This window comes from Ceratotherium simum, chromosome 11, assembly GCF_057802395.1.
Source record: "Ceratotherium simum simum isolate JZ-2026a chromosome 11, ASM5780239v1, whole genome shotgun sequence".
Classification (NCBI taxonomy): domain Eukaryota; kingdom Metazoa; phylum Chordata; class Mammalia; order Perissodactyla; family Rhinocerotidae; genus Ceratotherium; species Ceratotherium simum.
The window spans coordinates 37956372-37976654 of record NC_141910.1 but is presented as its reverse complement, the minus strand read 5'-3'; the positions used below and the strand labels follow the sequence as shown (position 1 = coordinate 37976654).

Sequence of the window (20283 nt, the reverse complement as noted above, 5' to 3'; positions counted from 1 at the left end):
ATGTTACAGCTAATTTTATACCTCATCCAGTTTTAATTATTTTTGTGTGTTTTATAATGTACATATTATAGTCTACAATGTATTGAAAACACACATATGGAGCACGCTCAAATATTTTTTTCTGAAGCAGCTCATGAACAAAAAAGTTTAGTGACCAGTGGGATATATTTCCATCTTTCCATTAATTTAGTAAGCATATATTTAGCCTGTGGTATCTATACACACTATACTAAATACTAAAGATACAAAAATAAGTAGGCTCTTGGCCTCATGTATTTGGAAGGGAAGATAAAATATGTAAAAAAAATAGTTGGAATGTGTCATGACAGAATTGTTTACAAAGTACTCCTGGGGGACACCGTTAGGCAGGGCTTCAGAGAGGAGATGACATACCATCTGGGGTCAGAGTGAAACCCTTACCTTTGTAACTGGTGCATGGCGGCAGACACTTGCCCTCTTGCTCCTCCTCTTCCTTGGACTTCTCCAGCTCTTGTGGCTTCTTCTGAGCACGGTGATCGATTTTGCACACAATGTCCCAGAGAGCAGGAGAGGAGACTATTTCCAAACCCCTTCCTGGGAGCACGTGGAACTAGACCACGCACCCGTGAAGGCAGGACCCACATCTTGCACGAACATAGCTTATAAACTGGCGCTGGGTATGATGCCTGGCACATCACATACTCTTGATCAATGGTCAACTGAATTGCACTGAACTTCTTGACTACACCAGCTCATTTGTTAATGTCTTTGGAGAACAGTTAACAATAATCCCTGTGCCTTCACCTTCAGATCCCCAGCCCACAAATTTAGGTTATTATCCACCTCCAGTCTGTTACTGGCTTGCCTCAGTTTACATGTCCCTGGTCTGCCCACTCATGTGCCTTTATGAGATCTTCCTGAACTTGTTCTCATCCTCTCGGCCCGTCACTCCCTAGAAGAGCATAGTGTCACCTGCAAATCTAGAGATTTCACCATGATCCTCTGGATCATTTATAAAAATGAGGTAAAATAGTTCTGGTACTCATCCTACAGGCTGGGAAGGGGCTAAAGTCAACTTTCTTTGTCTTCCAATAGTTCATCATCCCCCATAGCTTTGAAGGAACATCTGTGGATTTTTTATCTCTCCATATGCTTCTGGATTCTTCCTGAGAGTGCCAGCCTGAGAAAAGCCTGAACTAAAAGTGGGAGCATCTCTGGTAGCCTCCCAAGTCCAGACAAGTTCATCCAGGGATCTGAGAGGCTGGGAACTTTCTTCATTTGGGTTCCTGGGCTATGCTGTAACTTACCTTTTCATAATACTTCTGGTGGGGACCGCATGCCCCAGGGAAGTAGGAGTTACAACCTCTCAGCTAAGCCCTCTTCTTTGACTTAGCAGTACTTTGTCATGCAAGTCAAAGTCATGCAAGTTTTCTCTACTTTCGTAAAATAGGAATGGTTAGACAATACTACGCCCTGGAGAAATATTGGGAGAATAAATGCAAATTACACATATGGAAAGCCATAAGGTTCCAGGAAGGAGGATTATAGTCTTTGAAATTGGAAAGGTAATTTTTTTAGTTAGAATTAGATACAACTGCATGTTCCAAAAAATTCAATGGATTAGTAGCTTAAATAAAATAGGGGTTTATTTCTCTTTTACATTAATGAAGTCTGGAGTAGGAAGTCTAGAGCTAGAATAGCTACTCCAAAGTTACGTGATTCCGGCTCCTTCTGTCTGGCTGCTCCACCAACTTGAGCATGCTGCCTCATGGTTCAAGGTGGCTGTGCTAGCTCTGACCATTACATTTGTATTCTTGTCAGCAGGAAGGAGGAAGGGAGAAGAAAAGGATCCTCTTCCTTGAAGAACACTCTTGGAAATCTGTATATAACACTTCCAGTTATACTCACTAGCTAAAACTTAAGTTATGTGGCACATCTAGCTGCAAGGAAGGCTGGAAAATGTAGTCTTTATTCTGGGCAGCCATATGTCCAGCTAAAAATTTCAGGTTCTATTATTAAGAAAGATGTGGAGACTGAATAAAAGGGGTCAATAGCAGTCTGTGCTGAGGTGGGGCGGTACAGTCCATTACAAGGAAGAAAATGATACCAATAGCCCATCAAGCATATTCACAAAGTACTAAGGAATGTGAAAATAATTCTTTTCTTATTTTTTTCCTTGGGTCACCTAATCAGTCCATACTGGGTTCACCTTACAGGGGCATTGGGGATGTATTAGTCAGGGCTCTCCAGAGAAACAGAACCAAAGAGAGGTCTTATAATAAAAAGATTGATTACAGGGAATTGACTCATGTGATTATGGAGGCTGAAAGTCCCACAATCTGCCATCTTTAAGCTGGAGACCAAGGAAAGCCATCGGTGCAGTTCTAGTTCAAGTCCAAAGGCATGAGAACCAGGAGCGCTGATGGTGTAAGTCCCAATCCACAGGCAGAGGAGGACCAACGTCCCAGGTCACCCACTAAGATAGAGAGAGGGAGAATTCTCTCTTTACCCGCCTTTTTGTTCTATTCAGGCTCTGAACAGATTGGATGATGCCCACCCACATTGGAGGGGCAATCTGCTTTATTCAGTCTATGGATTCAAATGCTAATCTCCTCCAGAAACACCCTCACAGACACACCCAGAAATAATGTTTAATCAGACATCTGGGCACTTTGTGGCCCAGTCAAGTTGACACATAAAATTAACCATCACAAGTCCACCCCTTGTCAACTTGGCATATGCATGTCCTTAAACCATATTTAATTTACAAATAAAGACAATAACAAGGTCATAATTCCAAACATGATATAACTAGCCTGAGTACAATTGGAAGTGCACTAACCCCTTCCATCAGAAGAGGAGGTAAAGTCCTTGATGTTTACTCTTCTTCTTGATATCCAGTAATTTAAATACTATGATTTAAAATTAATGATACTTAGATAGTATGATATAAAGTCAATACATCTTATGTTACGTGATAAGGGAACAAGAGAGGAAAAAACCCAAAGATATTTGCTTAATATATATACAGACATACACACAAACGTATTCATAATAAAATAAGGAGGAAATACTCAGGACAATTATAGTCCTCATTTCTGTAACTGGTCACATAGTTGTATCTGGTATTTATAACTACCTTCTTCCACTACCCATTGTGTATTCCCTTTGCCTTCAGCAGGCACCTCAGCTGGTCATTGTTCTTTACCCGAAGGAATGATTCCTGACTGGTCTGGGCCATTAATAGTCCTGCTTGGATTGGTTTGTTGTAGTTTTCCATTGACCTTAATCACAGAGCATGGTAATACTAAGAGATGTCCTACAGGATCTCCTGTATTTCAAGCATACTCTTCCTTACCTCCACAAGGTGGTGGGAACAGAAAGCAAAAATTTTGCTAGTGGGTCATTAGGGCTAATAGTGACTGGTGCCATTTCCATTTCCACTCCTTGATTTCTGGACCCGTGAATCCTGGCTATAGGAGAAGCAGCGTTATATACTGGACACTGATTCAGAGCATATACAAGCTTTCTGGAGAAGCTTGCCCTAGCCCTGCAAGGTATTGCCACCTAGCTGGCACTGTAACTAAGTCTTCAAAGGCCATTCCACTTTTCTATCAAACCAGCTGCTTCAGGAGGGGGAACATTGTAAGACCAGTGGATTCCATGAGCATGGGCCATTGCTGCACTTCTTTTGCTATGGAGTGAGTTCCTTGATCAGAAGGAATACTATGTGGAATACCATGAGGGTGAATAAGGCATTCTGTTAAGTCCACGGATGGTGGTTTTGGCAGAAGCATTGTGAGTAAGGAAGGCAAATCTGTATCCAGAGTAAGTGTCTGTTCCAGTAAGAACAAACACTGCCTTTTCCATGATGGAAGGGGTCCAGTGTAATCAACCTACCACCAGGTAGCTGGCGGATCACCCTGGGGAATGGTGCCGTATGGGGGACATGTGTTGGTCTCTGCTGCTGTCAGATTGGGCACTTCAGAGGTGACCATAGCCAGGCTGGTGTTGGTGAGTGGAAGTTCATGTCGCTGAGCCCACGCATAACCTCCATCCTTGCCACCATGGCCACTTTGTTCACGAGTCCATTGGGCAATGACAGGTGTGGCTGGAGAAAGAGGCTGACTGGTATCCACAGAATGGGTCATCCTATCCATTTAATTATTAAAATCCTCCTCTGCCGAGGTCAAACTTTGGTGAGCATTCACGTGGGACACTAATATCTTCACATTTTTTGCCCATTCAGAGAGATCTATCCATATACCTCTTCCTCAAATTTCCTTGTCACCAATTTTCCAATCATGTTCTTCCAACTCCTTGACCATCCAGCCAAACCATTGGCCACAGCCCATGAATTGATATAAAATTGCATGTCTGGCCATTTCTCCTTCCAGGCAAAGTGGACAACTAGGCGCACTGCTTGAAGTTCTGCCCACTGGGAGGATTTCCCTTCACCATTATCTTTTAAGGATGTCCCAGAAAGGGGCTATAATGGCGCAGCTGTCCACTCTCAGGTGGCACCTGCATTTCATGCAGAATCATCTGTAAACAAGGCCCAAGTCTTCTCTTCCCCTGTCAGCTGATCATAGGGAACTCCCCATGAGGCCATAAGTACAGACCAGGAGCGAGAAGGCAGTGTAGCAAGAGTGGGGACTATGGGCATTTGGACCACTTCTTCATGTAACTTGCCTGTGTCTGTAGGGCCTGTTCAGCCTGATCATGCACAAACCACTTCCATTTGACGACGGCATGCTGCTGTGCATACCCAATTTTATGGCTTGATAGGTCAGATAACACTCAGTTCATGATGGGCAGCTCAGGTCACATGGTAACTTGGTGGCCCATGGTTAAGTGTTCAGTCTCTCCTAAGGCCCAGTAGCAGGCCAAGAGCTATTTCTCAAAAGGAGAGTGGTTATCTACAGAGGATGGCAGGGCTTTGTTACAAAATCTTTAGGGTCTGTGCTGTGATTCACCTATATGGGGCTGCCAAAGGCTCCAAACAGCCTTCTAATCTGCTGCTGACACTTCAGGCACCATCGGATCTGCTGGATCATATGACCCAGGTGGCAGAGCAGCATGCACAGCAGCCTGGATCTGTTGGAGAGCCTTCTCTTATTTTGGGCCTCACTCAAAAGTAGCAGCTTTTTGGGTCACTCAGTAGGCTAGAGTAACACACCCAAATGAAGAATATATTGCCTCCAAAATCCAAAGAGGTCCACTAGGTGTTGTACCTCTTTTTTGGTTATAGAAGGGGCTAGAGGCAACAACTTATCTTTCACCTTAGAAGGGCTATTTCTCCCCTCTGATCTTTTATTTTTTTCCCTCCCCAGTACCACAGACTCCTCCATTTTTTACCCCTACCCTTCCCTCAAACTCCTAATTCTTTCTTCTCCTAGCCTCTAGCTTCAGCTGTCAGTCATATAGAAAATGAAGGAAGTCAGCTCTTCCCACAACTCTCTGGACTTTAACTTTCTCAACGGAAAAAAAAGAGGAGATAGATTATATGGTTTTTCATAGTGAGGAGTAGTGAATTTTAATTGGTAGCTTAGGGAAATGACCAAACTGAGACCCATAGCCTCTTTACACCCTGGAAGGAGAGTCATGGTTTTGTAAAACAGTATTCACTGCAAAACAGAGGTTATTTGGGTAGTACTTAAGAATACTGACTTAAGGAAATGTCTTAATTTCTACTTCTTAATGTCCTCCTCTCCCTCCGCCTCCTCCTTCTTCCTCTAAAGAAAGTCTGAATTCTTTGTCCTATGCAGCCATGGAAATCTCTGTTCTATTAACTTAGTGGTCAGCTAACGACTGGACAGAGATTTTCTTAAAAACCTGGAACCAAAAAAAAAAATCTCCCAGTCTTTGCAGAGAAATTCAGTGTGCATGTTAGGCATGCCTTCCACACTGAGCCAGGAAGTTCTTAACTCTGCCTTAGCCCTCACCTCCTGCTTGTGTAGAACCTCAGGGCAGCCAGAGGTAAGAGCTTAGGGCCTTCTCAGGTCTTTCCTGAGCATGCACACAGCCTTCAGCATGAGTGTGCCCTTCTAAAATCCCAGGAATACTTTGGAGCTTTTCAAAGCCCTTATTCCCCAAAGCGTCTCACTCCTCAGCCTTTCCTACCAAGCTTTTGGGTTAGTCTATTCTTTGCCCCACTGTTATCCATTGCCTCAGGCAGCAGAGACTGAAACATTTGCCTATAAATGTTTTTGAAAAATGTCCCCTGGTTGGTGGCTTTAGCAGAAGGTAAGTTCCAGTCACGCTGGCAAGATAAAGACAAATGTTTGAGCAGGTCTTCTGGGGAGCCACCGTACAGACGAACTAAGGACAATTTGTGAATGAGGTCCATTCTGCTCCCTCCTATACTGGTACTGAGACTGTGGGCTGTTATATTCAAGGATCCTGATGAGCTGAGGAGTGGGCGGCAGGACTAGGGTAAATTAAAATGCCACAAAGCTTGCTGTTCTTACTGAGATTCAGCCATATTCTTGAATGAGTGCTCCCTGGGTTGCTTCAAGATTTTCGTTAGTTTCCAGAGTTCTGAAAAATTTGCTGCTGACAGGTTCTGCCCAAATTTTTTGCTGTTGCTTTTACAGCAGAGTGGGCTTCTGGAGTTCCTTATTCTGCCATTTTCTCTGGAGATATTTTTCCCCCTAAAACTCACTTTAAAATCCCAGCACAGCAGCTCAAAGACAGTAGGTTCAAATAATTGTCGTCCAACCCAGTGTTTAGAGGAATAGTGTGAATATTGCTAAAATTCACTTCCCTTCCAAAGGAACAATGCTCTTATCCAGGCCATCCTTCTCAAGGTTTTTCCTCCAAAGATTCCAGGCTGCTTTCCACACTGATCAGACTTCCTCTGTCACTTCTACGGAATGAGAGGCTATGGACAGTCCCCTCTCCCTTTATTGTCAGGGGAACTGAAGTTCAGATAGTCTTGCTGACTTGCTCAATATCACACAGGAAGGGGAGGATAGAGGTAAAACCTCAGATCTTCTGACTCTCCTCCTAGTGCTTTCTCCATAGGATGAAGCTGGGGACGTGTGTGCAGGTTGCTCTATGTGGGTGAAGAAGAATTTCATCTCCATTATTTTTATTATTTTTTATTTATTATTTTTTTGTGAGGAAGATCAGCCCTGAGCTAACATCCATGCTAATCCTCCTCTTTTTGCTGAGGAAGACCGGCTCTGAGCTAACATCTATTGCCAATCCTCCTTCTTTTTTTTTTTCCCCAAAGCCTCAGTAGATAGTTGTATGTCATAGCTGCACATCCTTCTAGTTGCTGTATGTGGGACGCGGCCTCAGCATGGCCGGAGAAGCGGTGCATCGGTGCACGCCTCGGATCCGAACCCGGACCGCCAGTAGCGGAGCGCGCGCACTTAACCGCTAAGCCACGGGGCCGGCCCACATCTCCATTATTTTTAAACGCTGGCCTCAGCTGATCTCTCCCTACTCTCCCTTCCTCTTTGCCTCTGCCCTCCATTCCCACACCTCATGAAGAAAGGATTTCTTAGGACTCGTGAACAGGCTGCCACTCTCCTTGGCTTCCAGGGAGAGAACATTCTCACTCAAAGCATTGGTTCCTGGGGCCGGCCCTGTGGCATAGCGGTTGAGTGCACGCGCTCCGCTGCTGGCAGCCCGGGTTCGGATCCTGTGCGCGCACTGAGGCACCGCTTCTCGGGCTATGCTGTGGCGGCATCCCATATAAAGTGGAGGAAGATAGGCAGAGATGTTAGCCCAGGGCCAGTCTTCCTCAGCAAAAAGAGGAGGATTGGCATGGATGTTAGCTCAGGGCTGATCTTCCTCACAAAAAAAAAAAAAAAAAAAGCATCGGTCCCAGAGAAGTCCACTCTTTTTGCAAGTCTCTGCTGCCTGCTGTTGTCTGTTGCAGAGAATCACACGTTAGAGTTGGAAAGGATGACCTCTCATTTCACAAATGAGGACACAGATCCAGTCACTTGTCTACATTGGAGATTCTCTGCCTAGCATGCACATCACATTAATTAGGCTGTTGTGCTCCAGAGACACATAGAATACAGTATGAATGGTGCCTACTTGGGTTGGTGATGCTCTGGAACTGAGTGAGACTAAGTTGCTGTAACAAATAGATACCAATACCATGTTGGTTCAAACACACAAAAAAGTTTATTTCTCTCTTACTTAATCTGAGGCGTTTGTTCCAGGTCAGTGTGCATGTGTGTGTATCTGTACACACATGTTGCCCAGAAACACTCCTATTGTACTGTTATGTGAGTGAGAAATAAGCTCATGTGTTGGAATTTATTTGTTACAGCCATACCTAATACAGACTCTTTTCCTGCTCTTTGCCTCAGCTGCAACTGGGTTGGAAGCTCGCCTGTGTTGGGTAGACTTTGAGCCTGAGGCAGACTTTTGTTGACACAGCTACCAGGTATGGTGGGGTTTTCAGTCTTTCCTGGTCTCCTGTTGGGTACCCAGCATATCCCAGTTGCTTCTGGGTGATGTGGCACTACCTGTTTGTGCCTTCCTGGACCCTCCTGGCTCCTGGTCTCCAGGGAGGGAGGCATTGCCCGCTGACCTGCCTGACCCCTGAGACTGTGCTTTGGCTCCAGCCGTTCTAGACTTTCATCCTTTGAAGTGAAGTCTTGTCTTGACTCCTACCTTGTCCCTAACCCCCCTCCTCATTTCTTCCTATTTAATATTATTTGCCTTCAGAGAGACTGCTTAACCGGCTCCTTTAAAGAATAATAAGTGATAAAGTGAGTCTCGATTTCTTCATCTACAGCTCTGAACTGACACCAGGGTCTAGTCTTTCAGAGTAAACGGAAGTCCTGAGTCTCTCCCATTTTCTCCAGTTAAAAAACCTACAGCCCTCTGGGGGCCACCCACGGAATTCTTATTCACCTTCTGAGGAAATCTCTAGCTCCCAGCTGATTTCCTGGGAGCCTTGACTGACAGGTCCTGAGCCCAACGAGAGAGCAAAGCTCCAGTTCTCTCCTCTGCCCACCTCTCCAAGCTTCCCTTGTATGGAAGTGGCCTGTCAGGAGAGACTTGCTTCAGGCATTCCTTTTAGTGACTTCAGAGATAGGTTGTTCTGATTTTGAGGTACATTTACTTTAAGTCTCTGTAGCAGTGTCTAGATCTCCATGATGGCTGCCATCTCTCTACGTCCTTCCCCCAACCCCAGGGGAACAACCTTTACTCTTCCAGCTGGTTTGATATCTGCTATTTCCCCCAAACTCAAAAAGTCACCTGACGACAGAGTGTAGAGGCCTCAGGAAAGTCACACATAACAACATCCTGGGCCTCACCTCTTCATCTGTGAAATGGGAATAAGAATTACTTTCCTGCCTACCTTATATAATTGCGAATATTAAATAATAGGAGGTTTGTGAAACCATTGACATTCTGCAGAGTACCATATAAATGCTAGGAATATCTATATTATTTTCCTTGTAGAGACTATTCAGCTTCACTTTTTCTGTTTCTAATTCTCTGCAGCCCCCAACCCTCACTCCGTCAGGGCCCGTGGCTCTTCCCTCAAAATTAGGGAAGGAGTGACTCACCCTTCCGGTTGGCCTCCTTCCTTGAGCCCCTCTTCACCTCCACCCACTCGCTGACTTCCTTAGGCTTGGACCCTTGACCTCCCTCGTCAATTCAGGTGTCTCAGGGAGGCTTTCCAGGGTGGCCAGTGGCTCTGCCTCGGGACAGTAGGCTATTTCATATACTCTATCTTGAAACTGACAGAATCACCTAGCTCAGGTGGGATCCGAGCGCTTAGTACCATCAACATCTCCGCAGGCGGAGAAGGGGATGGGGGCTTGTGGTGGCGGGGCGGGGATGGGTCCGGTCTGTTCTGGTCTTTGAAGACCAGGGTCTGGGTTCCCCCTGCCTTCCCAACCTTCTCGCACCCCAGCGGTAAACCCGTGTTAATGGAATGATGCTTTAATATACCGCCCCGCCCCTTCTTCCTCCCAGAGAGCCACGTCCCCAGTCGGCCATCATGGGATTAATGGGAGGCAGGGAGCAGACAAAGACTCCCACCAAGGACTCAGCCTCCAGGGTCCCCGAATCAGCCTCATCTTCCCGAGCACAATGGCGGAGACCAGGCCGAAGTCGCAGAAGGAGGGCAAAGAGGGAGGCAGCAGGAGGCTGACCCCGGGGTCCCAAGGTTCCATCTTTACTCGAGGGACTGGCACTGGTGGAAACCCCCACCGAGGTACTCAACAGTGGGTCACGTCTACATAGCAGAGGGCAAGCGAGGAAACCGGGTAATTATCCCGATTGTTGCGGAGATAAACTCTCTCACCCGACTTAAGCGGGTCACTGAGGCCGCGAGCTCCGCTGCCACAGCTCGGTCTGGTGCAGTCCTCGTCCGACGTTTTGCATCTCGTTCGCGCTGCTGAGCGCTGCCTGCGATCCCCGCGGGAGTCATTTGCGCCCTCCCCTGCCACCTGGGGCCCCGGACGAGGAGCCGCTCCAGTCCCAGGTACCGCGCTCGCCTGCAGCCGGTCCCCTGGGAAGAACGTGCGCTGCAGACTGGCAGATACCAGGTTCAAATGCCGGTCCTGCGGCTGTAACGTGTGTGACTCTGGGCGAGTTCCCGAACCTGGCGTCTCAGTTTCATCTACCAGTAATAAAAGCTTCTTTGTGTGGCCGCTGTGAGAATTAAACAGATACCAGGTGGGTAAAGTGCCTGACGCGTAGTAAGCATTCAAGAAAGGGCAGTTAAGACCTGTTACTCTGGGGACCATGAGCTGCGTCTCCACAGCCCAGGGCAAGTTACCCGGATAATTCTGCCAGCAATGAGCTTTTGAGCTGGTGAGAGCATCTGGCTGCGCAGATCAACACAAGCCCTTGCAAAAGCCCTAAAGGAAGGGAATCGAGGCCGGCAGCTCTGCAAGGTCCGCCCCCACTGTTGCTCTCCCCTTTCTGTCTGACCCGTCATTCTTTTTATGGGACCTCAGGGGGCTCTAGTCTGATTCCCCCGCCTGGGCAACTGAGGCAGCGCTCCGCTGCAGAATCCAGGGCGTGGGCCAGTCGGGCCTGTGTGCCCTGGACTGGCAGAGGTGGAGTCCCTTGAGCTAGGATGGCACCCGGGTTGACAGAGCTGCGGATGATTTTGTTGTTCGCGGCGCGTCCCAAGCGCCCAGGCTCCCAGGCCTCTGCGCTATGCCGGGCCGCCAGCTCAAAGGGCCAGAGGAATGGGGCCGCCCAGCCCAGCGGTTCTCGGCTTCCTTGCTTTCAGGCCACACAGCTTCGCCTTACCCGGAGCAGCGCGCGGGCTACTCGCTTAGAAAGCGGTCGCGCCGGGCCTGGCACCGAGAGCGTGGGTAGGACTGCGGAGGCGTTGGCCGCAGGGGACAGGCGGAGCTGTGGGATTTCTTCCCGCAGCGGGCTAGAGTCGGGGCCGGCACACACTACTCAGCGAGTGAGGACGCTCTTGGCACTCCGGGTGGGCTGGGCCGTTAGTAGTTCTCTAGTTAGCTCGTTCAAGGGCCAGGGCTGGTAGCATCCTAAAGAAGGCCTTCCCCTACGTGTCTGCCCTTGTGCCAACCTCTCGGGTTTGTGGGTCCCTCCAAGAAAGGGAGCCTTTGAAGCAACTGGAGGTGCTTGTTGGGCCTCGCAAGGGGGGCATTCGTCTGGAGCATCCACAGGGTGTTACTTAGACTCTCAACTGCTGGGCGGCCCGGGCCTACCTGGCGGAGGAGCAGCCCTGCTGCTGGCATCGCGGAGAAAAAGAGCAGAAAACTCACCCCATTGGAGGGCACCCAGTCTGACCCTCTCCACTCCGATGCCATCTCGCAACCCCCGAGAAACCATTTCCGAGTTCCAGCCGCACAGTTACGCACGGAGTTTGGAGAAGAGACTCCCGCGGGGCGGCGCGCGAGGCCTTGACCCTGACACCAGGACTCGAGATCTTTCTGGCCCAGGCTCGGCTCCACTGCCCAGCCCCCGGCAGCAGCGACCCAGAGATCCTCCTTCCCTCCCGGCTCACCTCGCCTGCGGCCAGCAGCAGCTAGGAATGAGGACCAGCTTGCGCCGGGTTGGGTTCTGACGGCGCGAAAGGAGAGGCTGGTCCTTCTCCAGTCCCAGGCGCCTCCGCTCATGAGCCAGAGCGCTCAGGCATAGCCTGACTTTCCCGACTCTCCCGAGTGCCCTGGGCGCGCACTGGCTCACCTATGTACTCAAAAATAGCCACCCTCCCAAGGCGCACGTCCCCCCATCTATGCACACCAGCTCACGCACACACTTTCTCATGCCTTCTCACATCTCCCAGTACATCTTCACGCACTGTGCCGCGGCCCTTTCCAGAGTCCCTAGGCAGCTTTGAGCGCCCAGAGTACCGAAGCCATAGAGTTGGGATGGGGAACATGAAAAAAGGAAGGGGCCCAGTCGCGAGCCCAAGTTCTCCTCGGTTCTTCTCAATCTGCCTCTCAACACAAAAACATTCACAGGCCTCCTTTCCGGGGACCCCAGAGCATCCTGGCAAGAGGCGGGCACTGCTGGGGTCCTGGAGGCGGAATTACCTGCGTCCTGACTCCAGCGCTCTCACTCTGCTTGTCCCTGCTTTTCTCAGGGGCCGAAATGGTGTTTCCTACAAGGACTGGGGAAAATCGAGGACTGAGTAGCCCAGTGTTCTCACCCCAGATCTCCCTGGCTCCGTTTAACCTCTCCTTGTGTGATGCGCCATCACCACCTGCTCCCCAGGTAGATCCCCCACGCCTTCGAGATGCACTTCCGGGTAGGGACATCAGAGTGCAGGCTCGGCCCAAGTCCAGGCGAGGGCTGCTGAGCGCGGGGTGCGGGGAGGAGACTGACGAGCAGGCACAGCGAGCCCCCATGTTCCCCTCTGCCCTCAGTAGCCCTGGGCTTTTAAGCCCCCAAGCAGATGGGTCCACCAGCTGCCCTCAAGGCTGGGTTCTATCTTCTGCATTCTGTTTCATCTTCAACGGTTGCGTGGGGATGGGACCTGGCTGGGAACAAAGGAAAGGCGAACGAAGTCAGGGGAGCAGAAAGGAAGATTCGCGCTTCCAGTCGCTGTGGCCCTTCGGATCGCCGGTGCAAAACTCTTGGCTTCTGTGGCTACCCTGGGGGGCGGATGTCTGTATGTGACAAGCCACTGGGAACCTTGTTTGGTGGACACCTACGGGGAGTGGCTGTATTCCCCTGGCAATATCTTTGCCAAAGTAATGTCCAGTTGGTGTGCTTTGGTCGGGCCGCAGCCTCTCCCTCGGAATGGAGGACTGGTTTGTATAGATTTATGCAGTGGGGGAGTAGCTACTCCGGTTTATTTTCAGAACTTCTGCATAGCTTCCCGGTTTAAATAAATATTTTCGGGGTTAGCTTTCCAAGAGGGAGGGAAAAGAGGAAAGTTGCAACAAGTAGCGCAGCTATGCCAATTCGCTTTACGGAATAAAGCTCCGGTACAGGCACCCCGCCCCCTATTGGCAAGCGAGAGCTCCGGGCAAACTTCCGAGATCCCACCTGGACGGTCTAAGAGAAGGGGTCGCAGATGGGATCCCTGACCCCTGGCCACCTCGGGCTAAGACCATCTCCATCTCTGGGTCTCAGCCATCTGATGCCGAGGCCTTCACGGCAAAACAGTGCTGCAAGGCCGGCCCCAGCCCCTTAGGTCGATGAGCCGGGACTGGCTGCTGGTAGGGGCACCAGTGTGAATGTGGATTTGCGCGCTTCCGGGGAGAAACATGATGTGTATTTGTGTTGTGTGCGTGAGCGCATGTATGTGGGAGAGACTCAGTTGCGCTTGTATCTCGCTCGAGTATATATCCGTGCAGGAGAGGGTTTGTTCCATCTGAGGACACGTGTTTGTGTGTCTGTGAAAATGAGTTGAGGGTCTGTGTGTTTGCTTCTGTGTGTGCGTGTGAACATATGTGTGACAGAGTGTGTGTTTCCCTCTGTGGGGTGGGAGTTTTTGGTGGCGCTCGCAGTGCCTGGCACATAGGCTCTCAATACTGGTGATTTGAATTAACGTTAAATGTGTATGTTCGTGTCCGTTTGAAAGTTGGCGCAGAGCCTGTTTGCCTGTGAATGTGAGTGTGGAAAATAGGGGGCAGGAAGGGGTGATGCGGGCTCCAGGGGCTACTGTGTGTCCCCCCTTCCCAGAAGTAAGCCCGGGCCTGTCGGCTCTGCTCGGCAGACTCAAGGCGGCTTCACGCGTCGCTTGAGCCACTCCGGACCTTCAGGCAATAGCCGCCTCTTCACTCCGCCAGTGAGCAGAGGTCGGGCCGCTCAGGCCCTACAAGCACAGACCTGGTCCCAGGAGAGCCTGAGTTGTCCCCCCCAGAGCAGAGCCTCCAGGAGAGGCCGCGAAGGCGCCAGGACTGTAATTCCTCCTCGGGTGCGGGGACCGTGGGGTGCTTGGTGCGCCCCGAGGCGGAGGACTCCAGCCACGCAGCGCAGTCTTATCGTCCTAGGGATTCCTTTGACCTCCAGGCCCGTACAGAGCGAGGGCCGAGGCGGGGCCTCCCGCGCCAAGTTAGCGCGCCCGGCTGCCCGCGGAATCCTTGATACTTAGCAAGTCCGCACGAAAGGGTCTTCGTTGAGCTCTGATTTCACCAGAGCGGAAAGTCCCGAGAGGTCCCCGCGCTGTAGGATCGCGGGGCCCGAAAAGCGCCTCATTCCCCCATCCCTTCCCGTCCAGGCCCGGCAGGTTTGGTCAGAAGCGTCCTGGTCGCGGAGAAGGGACGTGTTTGGTACCTACAATCACCGCAAAGCCTCGATTTCCTCAAGGAGTCGCGCCCACTTCGGATCTGCCTAGACCCGCTTAGATGTGTCGCTTAAGAGGATAGGGGGAGCACTAGATCCCTAAGAGGGGAGGGGGCGCTGCAGGTTAATTTACAGCCACAGAGGCACCTAGGGCGCTCGACGGGCGGAGGTGCCCCCTCGGCCTGACCAGCCAAGCCCTGAAGCCCGCTTGCTCCCATTTAGAAGACGTGCCCGCGCGCAGGGCCTCCCTGAGTTTCCTTGGACTTCCCTCCTCCCCTACCCCTTCATCTCCACTCCAAACCGAAATTTCTGAGCCTGGAAACCTCTGCTTCACGGTCACACACACGACTCGGGTTTCGCGGCTGGATCAGCGGCTGCCCTTGGGGCCAGAGAATCTGTCCAGCGCGTCGCGCCTGGTTTTGGGGACTGGGACCACCGCTAAGGAGTCCGCCCTTCAGGAAACTTCCACGGCCAGATTTGTTTCCCGCCTCGGCATCTCCAAACACACGTACCCACTTTCCGTACACAGCCTCTCATTTCCTACCCCATCCCCGAGGTGAGGAGAGGCAGGTGAGGGTACTGCTAGGCTGGTGGGTGGGTGGGGGATAGGAGTCCCCGAGAGGAGCAGGCTGCCCCTGCTCTGCAGGGAGCTTCCCGGACAAGAAAAGGGACAAAGGGCTTTGGGGGAGGAGCTCTCAGAGTTCTCAGTCCCTTCACCTCGCGACTGATACACGTCGTGTATGTGGGAAGGCGTCTCCTGGTTCAGGGGACTCGTGGGGCATCGCTGCCCAAAACGGTCCACCCGGGTGTCAAGTCCCTGTAGGGAAATCAGACACTGCTGCACCGCCGGCTCGCGGGCCTCGTGGTATATATCCATATATATTTATGATTTCTAATTTTATTATAAAATAAAAGCAGAAATATTTCCCGAAGAACATTCACATGAGGGCATAACAGGGAGACGGCAAGTCCGCGGCTCGGAAGGCAGGCTCTGCCGGGAGCACTGTGGCCACAGTCCCGGGAGGAAGAGGAGAGCGGACGCGAGGCCTCACCGAGAGAGGGGCCAGAGGCAAGGGGGCGTTCAGGGGCTTCCGCGCCGCCGCCCTCTTTCTTTCACTTAAGTTACTAGGCGCAAAGCTGACACCTGCAGCCCCGCTGACCCCCGGGGGAGGGCCTCTGAAGAAGGCCTGGGTTCAAAGGTCCTATCTTTCCTTTGCTCTTTCCCCTGCATCTCTCACCCCTGAAAGAGAGGGATGGGGTGGGGGACAAATAGACGGCCAGGCACGAGGAGAAAGACTGAGGGGTAGAGATCGAGGGGCCAGGCGTGCAAGAGGTTGGCGGAGAGGAGAAACAGAAAAACAGAGAAAGAGAAACAGAAACCTAGTGAGAGGTGGGAAGCCAGAAATACGGAGGGAAACAGAGACAGAGAAAAGGAGGAAAGCAAGAAGGGGAGAGAGAAAGGAGAAGAGAGGAGAGAAGGAAGGAAAAGGCAGAAAGAGCAAGGGAGGCAAAGAAGGGAAAGAGCCAAGAGAAGGGAAGAGAAGGTATGAGAAAGGTGTATAATTTATTCCCTTCCCTGGTTCAAGGCCGGTCCCAGGCCTCCAAAGGATCTCAAAAGCAACTTGTTGAAAATAAATCCCGAACAAAGACCAAACCAGAGAGCGAAACGCCCTGCCCGGGCCGGGCCGGCGGTTCTGCCCGCTCCGCGTGCGGGTCTTTCAGTACCTGGTGGGGCCGCCGGCGCGGGGCGCCCTCTGGACACCGTCTCTCTCAGGTCTCCAGCGCCAAGCCCGGAAGGCGAGCGCGTTGAGGCAGGCGGGGCTCTAGGAGCCCAGGTCCACGAGGTTGGCAGACATGGGGTTGAGGATGGAGTCCTGCAGGCCGTGGTGGTGCTGCAGTGGGTCCGCGGCGCCTCCGCCCGGCACGGGCACGGGCACGGCGCTGGGGCCGGGAGGGTGGCCCAGGCTGTGCAGGGACGGCAGCCCGGGCGGCGGCGGCGGGCTGAGCAGCAGCGCGGGGCTGGACGACGAGTGGTCCGGCGTCCCCGACGGCGTCTTCTCGTCCTCCGAGCTGCCTAGCACCGACTTGCCGCTGCCGTTCAGCGACGCAGCCAGCGGGTTGTGGCTGTTGGAGTTGGAGTTTTCGCTGTTCTCCCTGCAAGTGCAGGAGCAAAGCAGCCGGGTCAGCGGGGAAACAGAGGCCGCTCAGCGGCGCGTCGCCTGGAGCCGGAGCCTGCCGCCCACCTCGGAGACACAGCTCGAGCGCTGCCTGCGGCTGCTCTCGGTTTCTACCATTTTCTCGGCCTGGGCTGGGGGTCTCGTTCTTTCTGCCAGTTCTCTCAATCTCGCAACACCCTCTTTCTCTCTCTCATCCTTCTCCCTCTATCATCTTTATCTCCCCATCTCTCATGCTCTCAATCCCATGAAAATTCTGCTTTCTGTGTGTTCTGTCCCCCTAACCCCCTCACTGGGTTGCGAACATTTCTTTCCCAGAGCGGAGGGGCAGGGGAGCAGGGATCCGTGGAGTTGGGGCGGGGGCTGGTGGTGGGAGGCGGGCAGGAAGGAAGAGAAGATGACTGGATTTTCAGATCACTCTTGGCTCCTCAAGCCAGGGTTTGCTGGGTAGAAGTGGGGCTAGGAGTGAGGAACTAGATCCTGGGCTGAGGGCCCCACTTAAAGTTGGGAGTCTCAGGGCCTTCGTCTCCCTTTGCTTTTCTCTGCCTGAGGGAAATCCTTGACTGCGGGTTCCTGGAGCTAAGGGTCCCTTCCCTCTAGCTCCAAACTGGAGGCCCTGTGAGGGCTCTCCTTACTGGGCCTAGGGACAAGGCCCCAAGGATGTAGAACTCTCTTTTCCTGGTGGCACAGTGGAAATTTCAGCTGGGGGACTGGGAGCTGGGGGATTAGACAGCAGCTCCCCAGAGAAGGGAGAAGGGAGGGGATTGCTAATCCTGGCCTAGATTTTTCCGCCATACCGGGAACTGAGAGACTGCAACCCTCAACAGGGGCCTGGCTGAGAACCTAGTTCTTCAGGAGTCTGGACACATGCCAGTCTGGGTGGAGGGGGACCCCAGCAGGGAGAACCCACCTCCTGCTCTGCTTTTGATTGACAGCCCTGCCTAGATTTGGAGATTTGAAATTTTGGATAGATTCTCTCCTCACCGGCTCTTGAGGCCTTTTCTTCCTGTTTCCCTTGAAGGGAACTTCCCACAGGGCTGGCAGCTGAGACCTTGCAACTGAGGATACCCCAGCCTTATGGTCTCAGAGACCAGGGTCAGCCTGAAGCCCCCCCTTTCCTCCCCCTCCAGTGATCTGGTTCCACTGTTCAGTACTCCCACCCAACCCTGATCATTCAAATTATGAGCTGCACACACCCCATACCACATACCCCAGGTGTCTTGTTTTGCTGTTAAACTCAGGCTGGATTCTGTTCCCACAGTCAGTTTCTCTCCCATTTCCCCCTCCAGATTTGGGGTTCTGAGGGGCCACAGGGCTGGCAGCCACTAGGGCCTAATGGCCAACTGTTAGGCTACTTCAGGAAGTCTTGGTTTCCCTGAAGACAAGTAACTCCCTGCCTTTCTGCTGCTTTCAGTTCACCTCAGACCCGCCGATCTACCCACCAAAGAGGGTAGATCCTGAGGAGAGAGGGGTCAAGGGCCAGGAGGGCCTGCTGGGTCCAACAAGGCAGAAAAAGGGGCATGTATTTCTCTTCTCCCCCAGAGCTGACATTTCCTCCCCAAGCCTTTCCCCTCTTGGTCCTTTCTATGCGGGATAAAAGACTCTGGCTATGAACTTCCGTATCCAGACAGGGAAACTTTTTGCCCAGGCCCCTCCACCTTCAGCGCCTCCACATCCAGGTCATATCAGGGAAGTTCCAATCCCAGTCCTGACCCCTAATCACACTTTGGCCTGGAGCTGAGTTAAGGCCAAGGGGAAGTTCAGGGAAGTGCTGGTGAATTCAAACGGTCAGTGCCTGAAATCCGCATCTGGGACAGTCCCCTCAGTCCCTGGGAGGACGATCAGGCCCTGCCTGCTGTGCCCCCTTGCACGAGGACCAGGCCCACTGTCTTGCTTTCCCTCCGAAACTTCTCCACGTTTGTCCACAAGCGATCAGGGAGTTAGTTACAACTTCCCCGATTGCTTTGCCGGCTCTAGACAAATCCCTGACCTCCTGGACTCCCGAAAGACCTGAGCGCCGTCTGGGTCAGACCAGGCTGCAGCTGGGCCTTGGCTGGGACTGGGGACCCACTTTAGACCTCTGTTGGGGGTGAATGAAGGCCCTTCGATTCCCCTCCCTCGGGTCCGCGGTTGCTGGCGCCGAAGCTCTACTTACTCGTACCTTTCCTTGGCCTCGGCGGCCCGGTCGCGCTGCCGCCTGTTCTTGAACCAGTTGCTGACCTGCGTGGTGGTGAGGCCCGTGGCCTCCGCCAGCTCGCGCTTCTCGCGGGGCGAGGGGTAGGGGTTGTGCGCGTACCATTCGCGCAGCACGCTGCGACTCTTTTCCTTGAAGCAGTAGCTGGTCTCCTCGCCGTCCCAGATGGAGCGCGGCAGCGGAAACTTGCGGCGCACGCGGTATTTGCCCACGGCGCCCAGGGGCCGGCCGCGCAGCTTCTCCGCCTCGATGTAGTGCGCCTTGAGCCACAGCTGCTGCAGCTTGGCGTGGTTGTGCGGCGAGAACTGGTGGCTCTCCAGAATCTTGTAGAGCTCGCGGAAGTTGCCGCGGTGGAAGGCCACCACCGCCTTGGCCTTGAGCACGCTTTCATTCTTGTGGAGGTGCTCGCAGGCGGGCAGCGACCACAGGAAGCGGCCCAGCCGCTCGATGTTGCCGCCCTGCTGCAGCACCTCGCACACGCACGCCACTTGCTCCTGCGTGAAGCCGAAGGTGGGCAACATGGACATGGTGCCGGCTGCGCCCCCGCCCGCCCGCGCGCGTCCTCACCGCGCTGCGCGGTCCGGCATGGGCGCCTCCCCGCCGGGCCGGCCGGGCCGAGAGGCGGGCGGGGCGGGCCCCGTGGCCCGGCGCTGCTCCTGGCGAACTCCGAGTCACTGCAGTACGTCCCCGCGCCGGCCGCGGGTCCCGCGCCGCTCCGCGCCCCCGCCGCCTGCGCGCCTCGCCTGAGCCCTAGTCCAAGCCCGGGGGCCGCCCGGGGCGCCGCTCCGCATGCTCCGCGCTCGCCCGCCCGCCGCTCCCTCGCTCGCTTCTCGCTCGCTCTCCCTCCCGTCTAGCTCGCTCGCTGCTTTTTTAATAATATTATTCTAAGCGGGCATGAGGCGCGGCGGCCCGCGCCCTGATTGGTCTGGTTATCTGACCCGGGGCCTGCCCGCGCCAGACAATAGTCGGAGTCAAATTATTCGCCATGGAGACGCTGTCAGTCACTGGTAACCCGAACCCCGGCGGGCCGGGCGGCTCCCCCCAGCCGGCTCCGCTGACAGATCGCCCGGCTCCGCGCAAAGCGGAGGGCGGCCCGAGACAGGAGCCGCAGGCGCTCCAAGAACCTGGGAGGCGGAGAGGGCCGGGCTGGGGCCCGCGGCGGCGGTGATTGACGGGGCGGACGCCCAAAGAGCAAGGGAAGAGACGGACACGGGAGGGGAGAGGCTG

At 53.1% G+C, this 20283-nt stretch overlaps 1 protein-coding gene across 2 annotated transcripts; it reads right to left on the bottom strand.

Moving 5' to 3' along the window:
- Positions 1-15568: 15568 nt before the first annotated feature.
- Positions 15569-19689, bottom strand: SIX2 (SIX homeobox 2). 2 transcript variants are annotated; one of them, XM_014792312.2, is made up of 2 exons: positions 19018-19689; positions 15569-16842 (listed from the first exon to the last, which is right to left on the bottom strand). In XM_014792312.2, the coding sequence occupies exons 1-2, from the start codon at positions 19581-19583 to the stop codon at positions 16512-16514; spliced, it is 897 nt and encodes a 298-aa protein (XP_014647798.1). In that variant the 5' UTR covers positions 19584-19689; the 3' UTR covers positions 15569-16511. The 2 variants fall into 2 exon arrangements, with proteins under 2 accessions (XP_014647798.1, XP_004436750.1); XM_004436693.3 differs by having other exon boundaries at positions 19024-19689.
- Between the last annotated feature and the right edge of the window lie 594 nt (positions 19690-20283).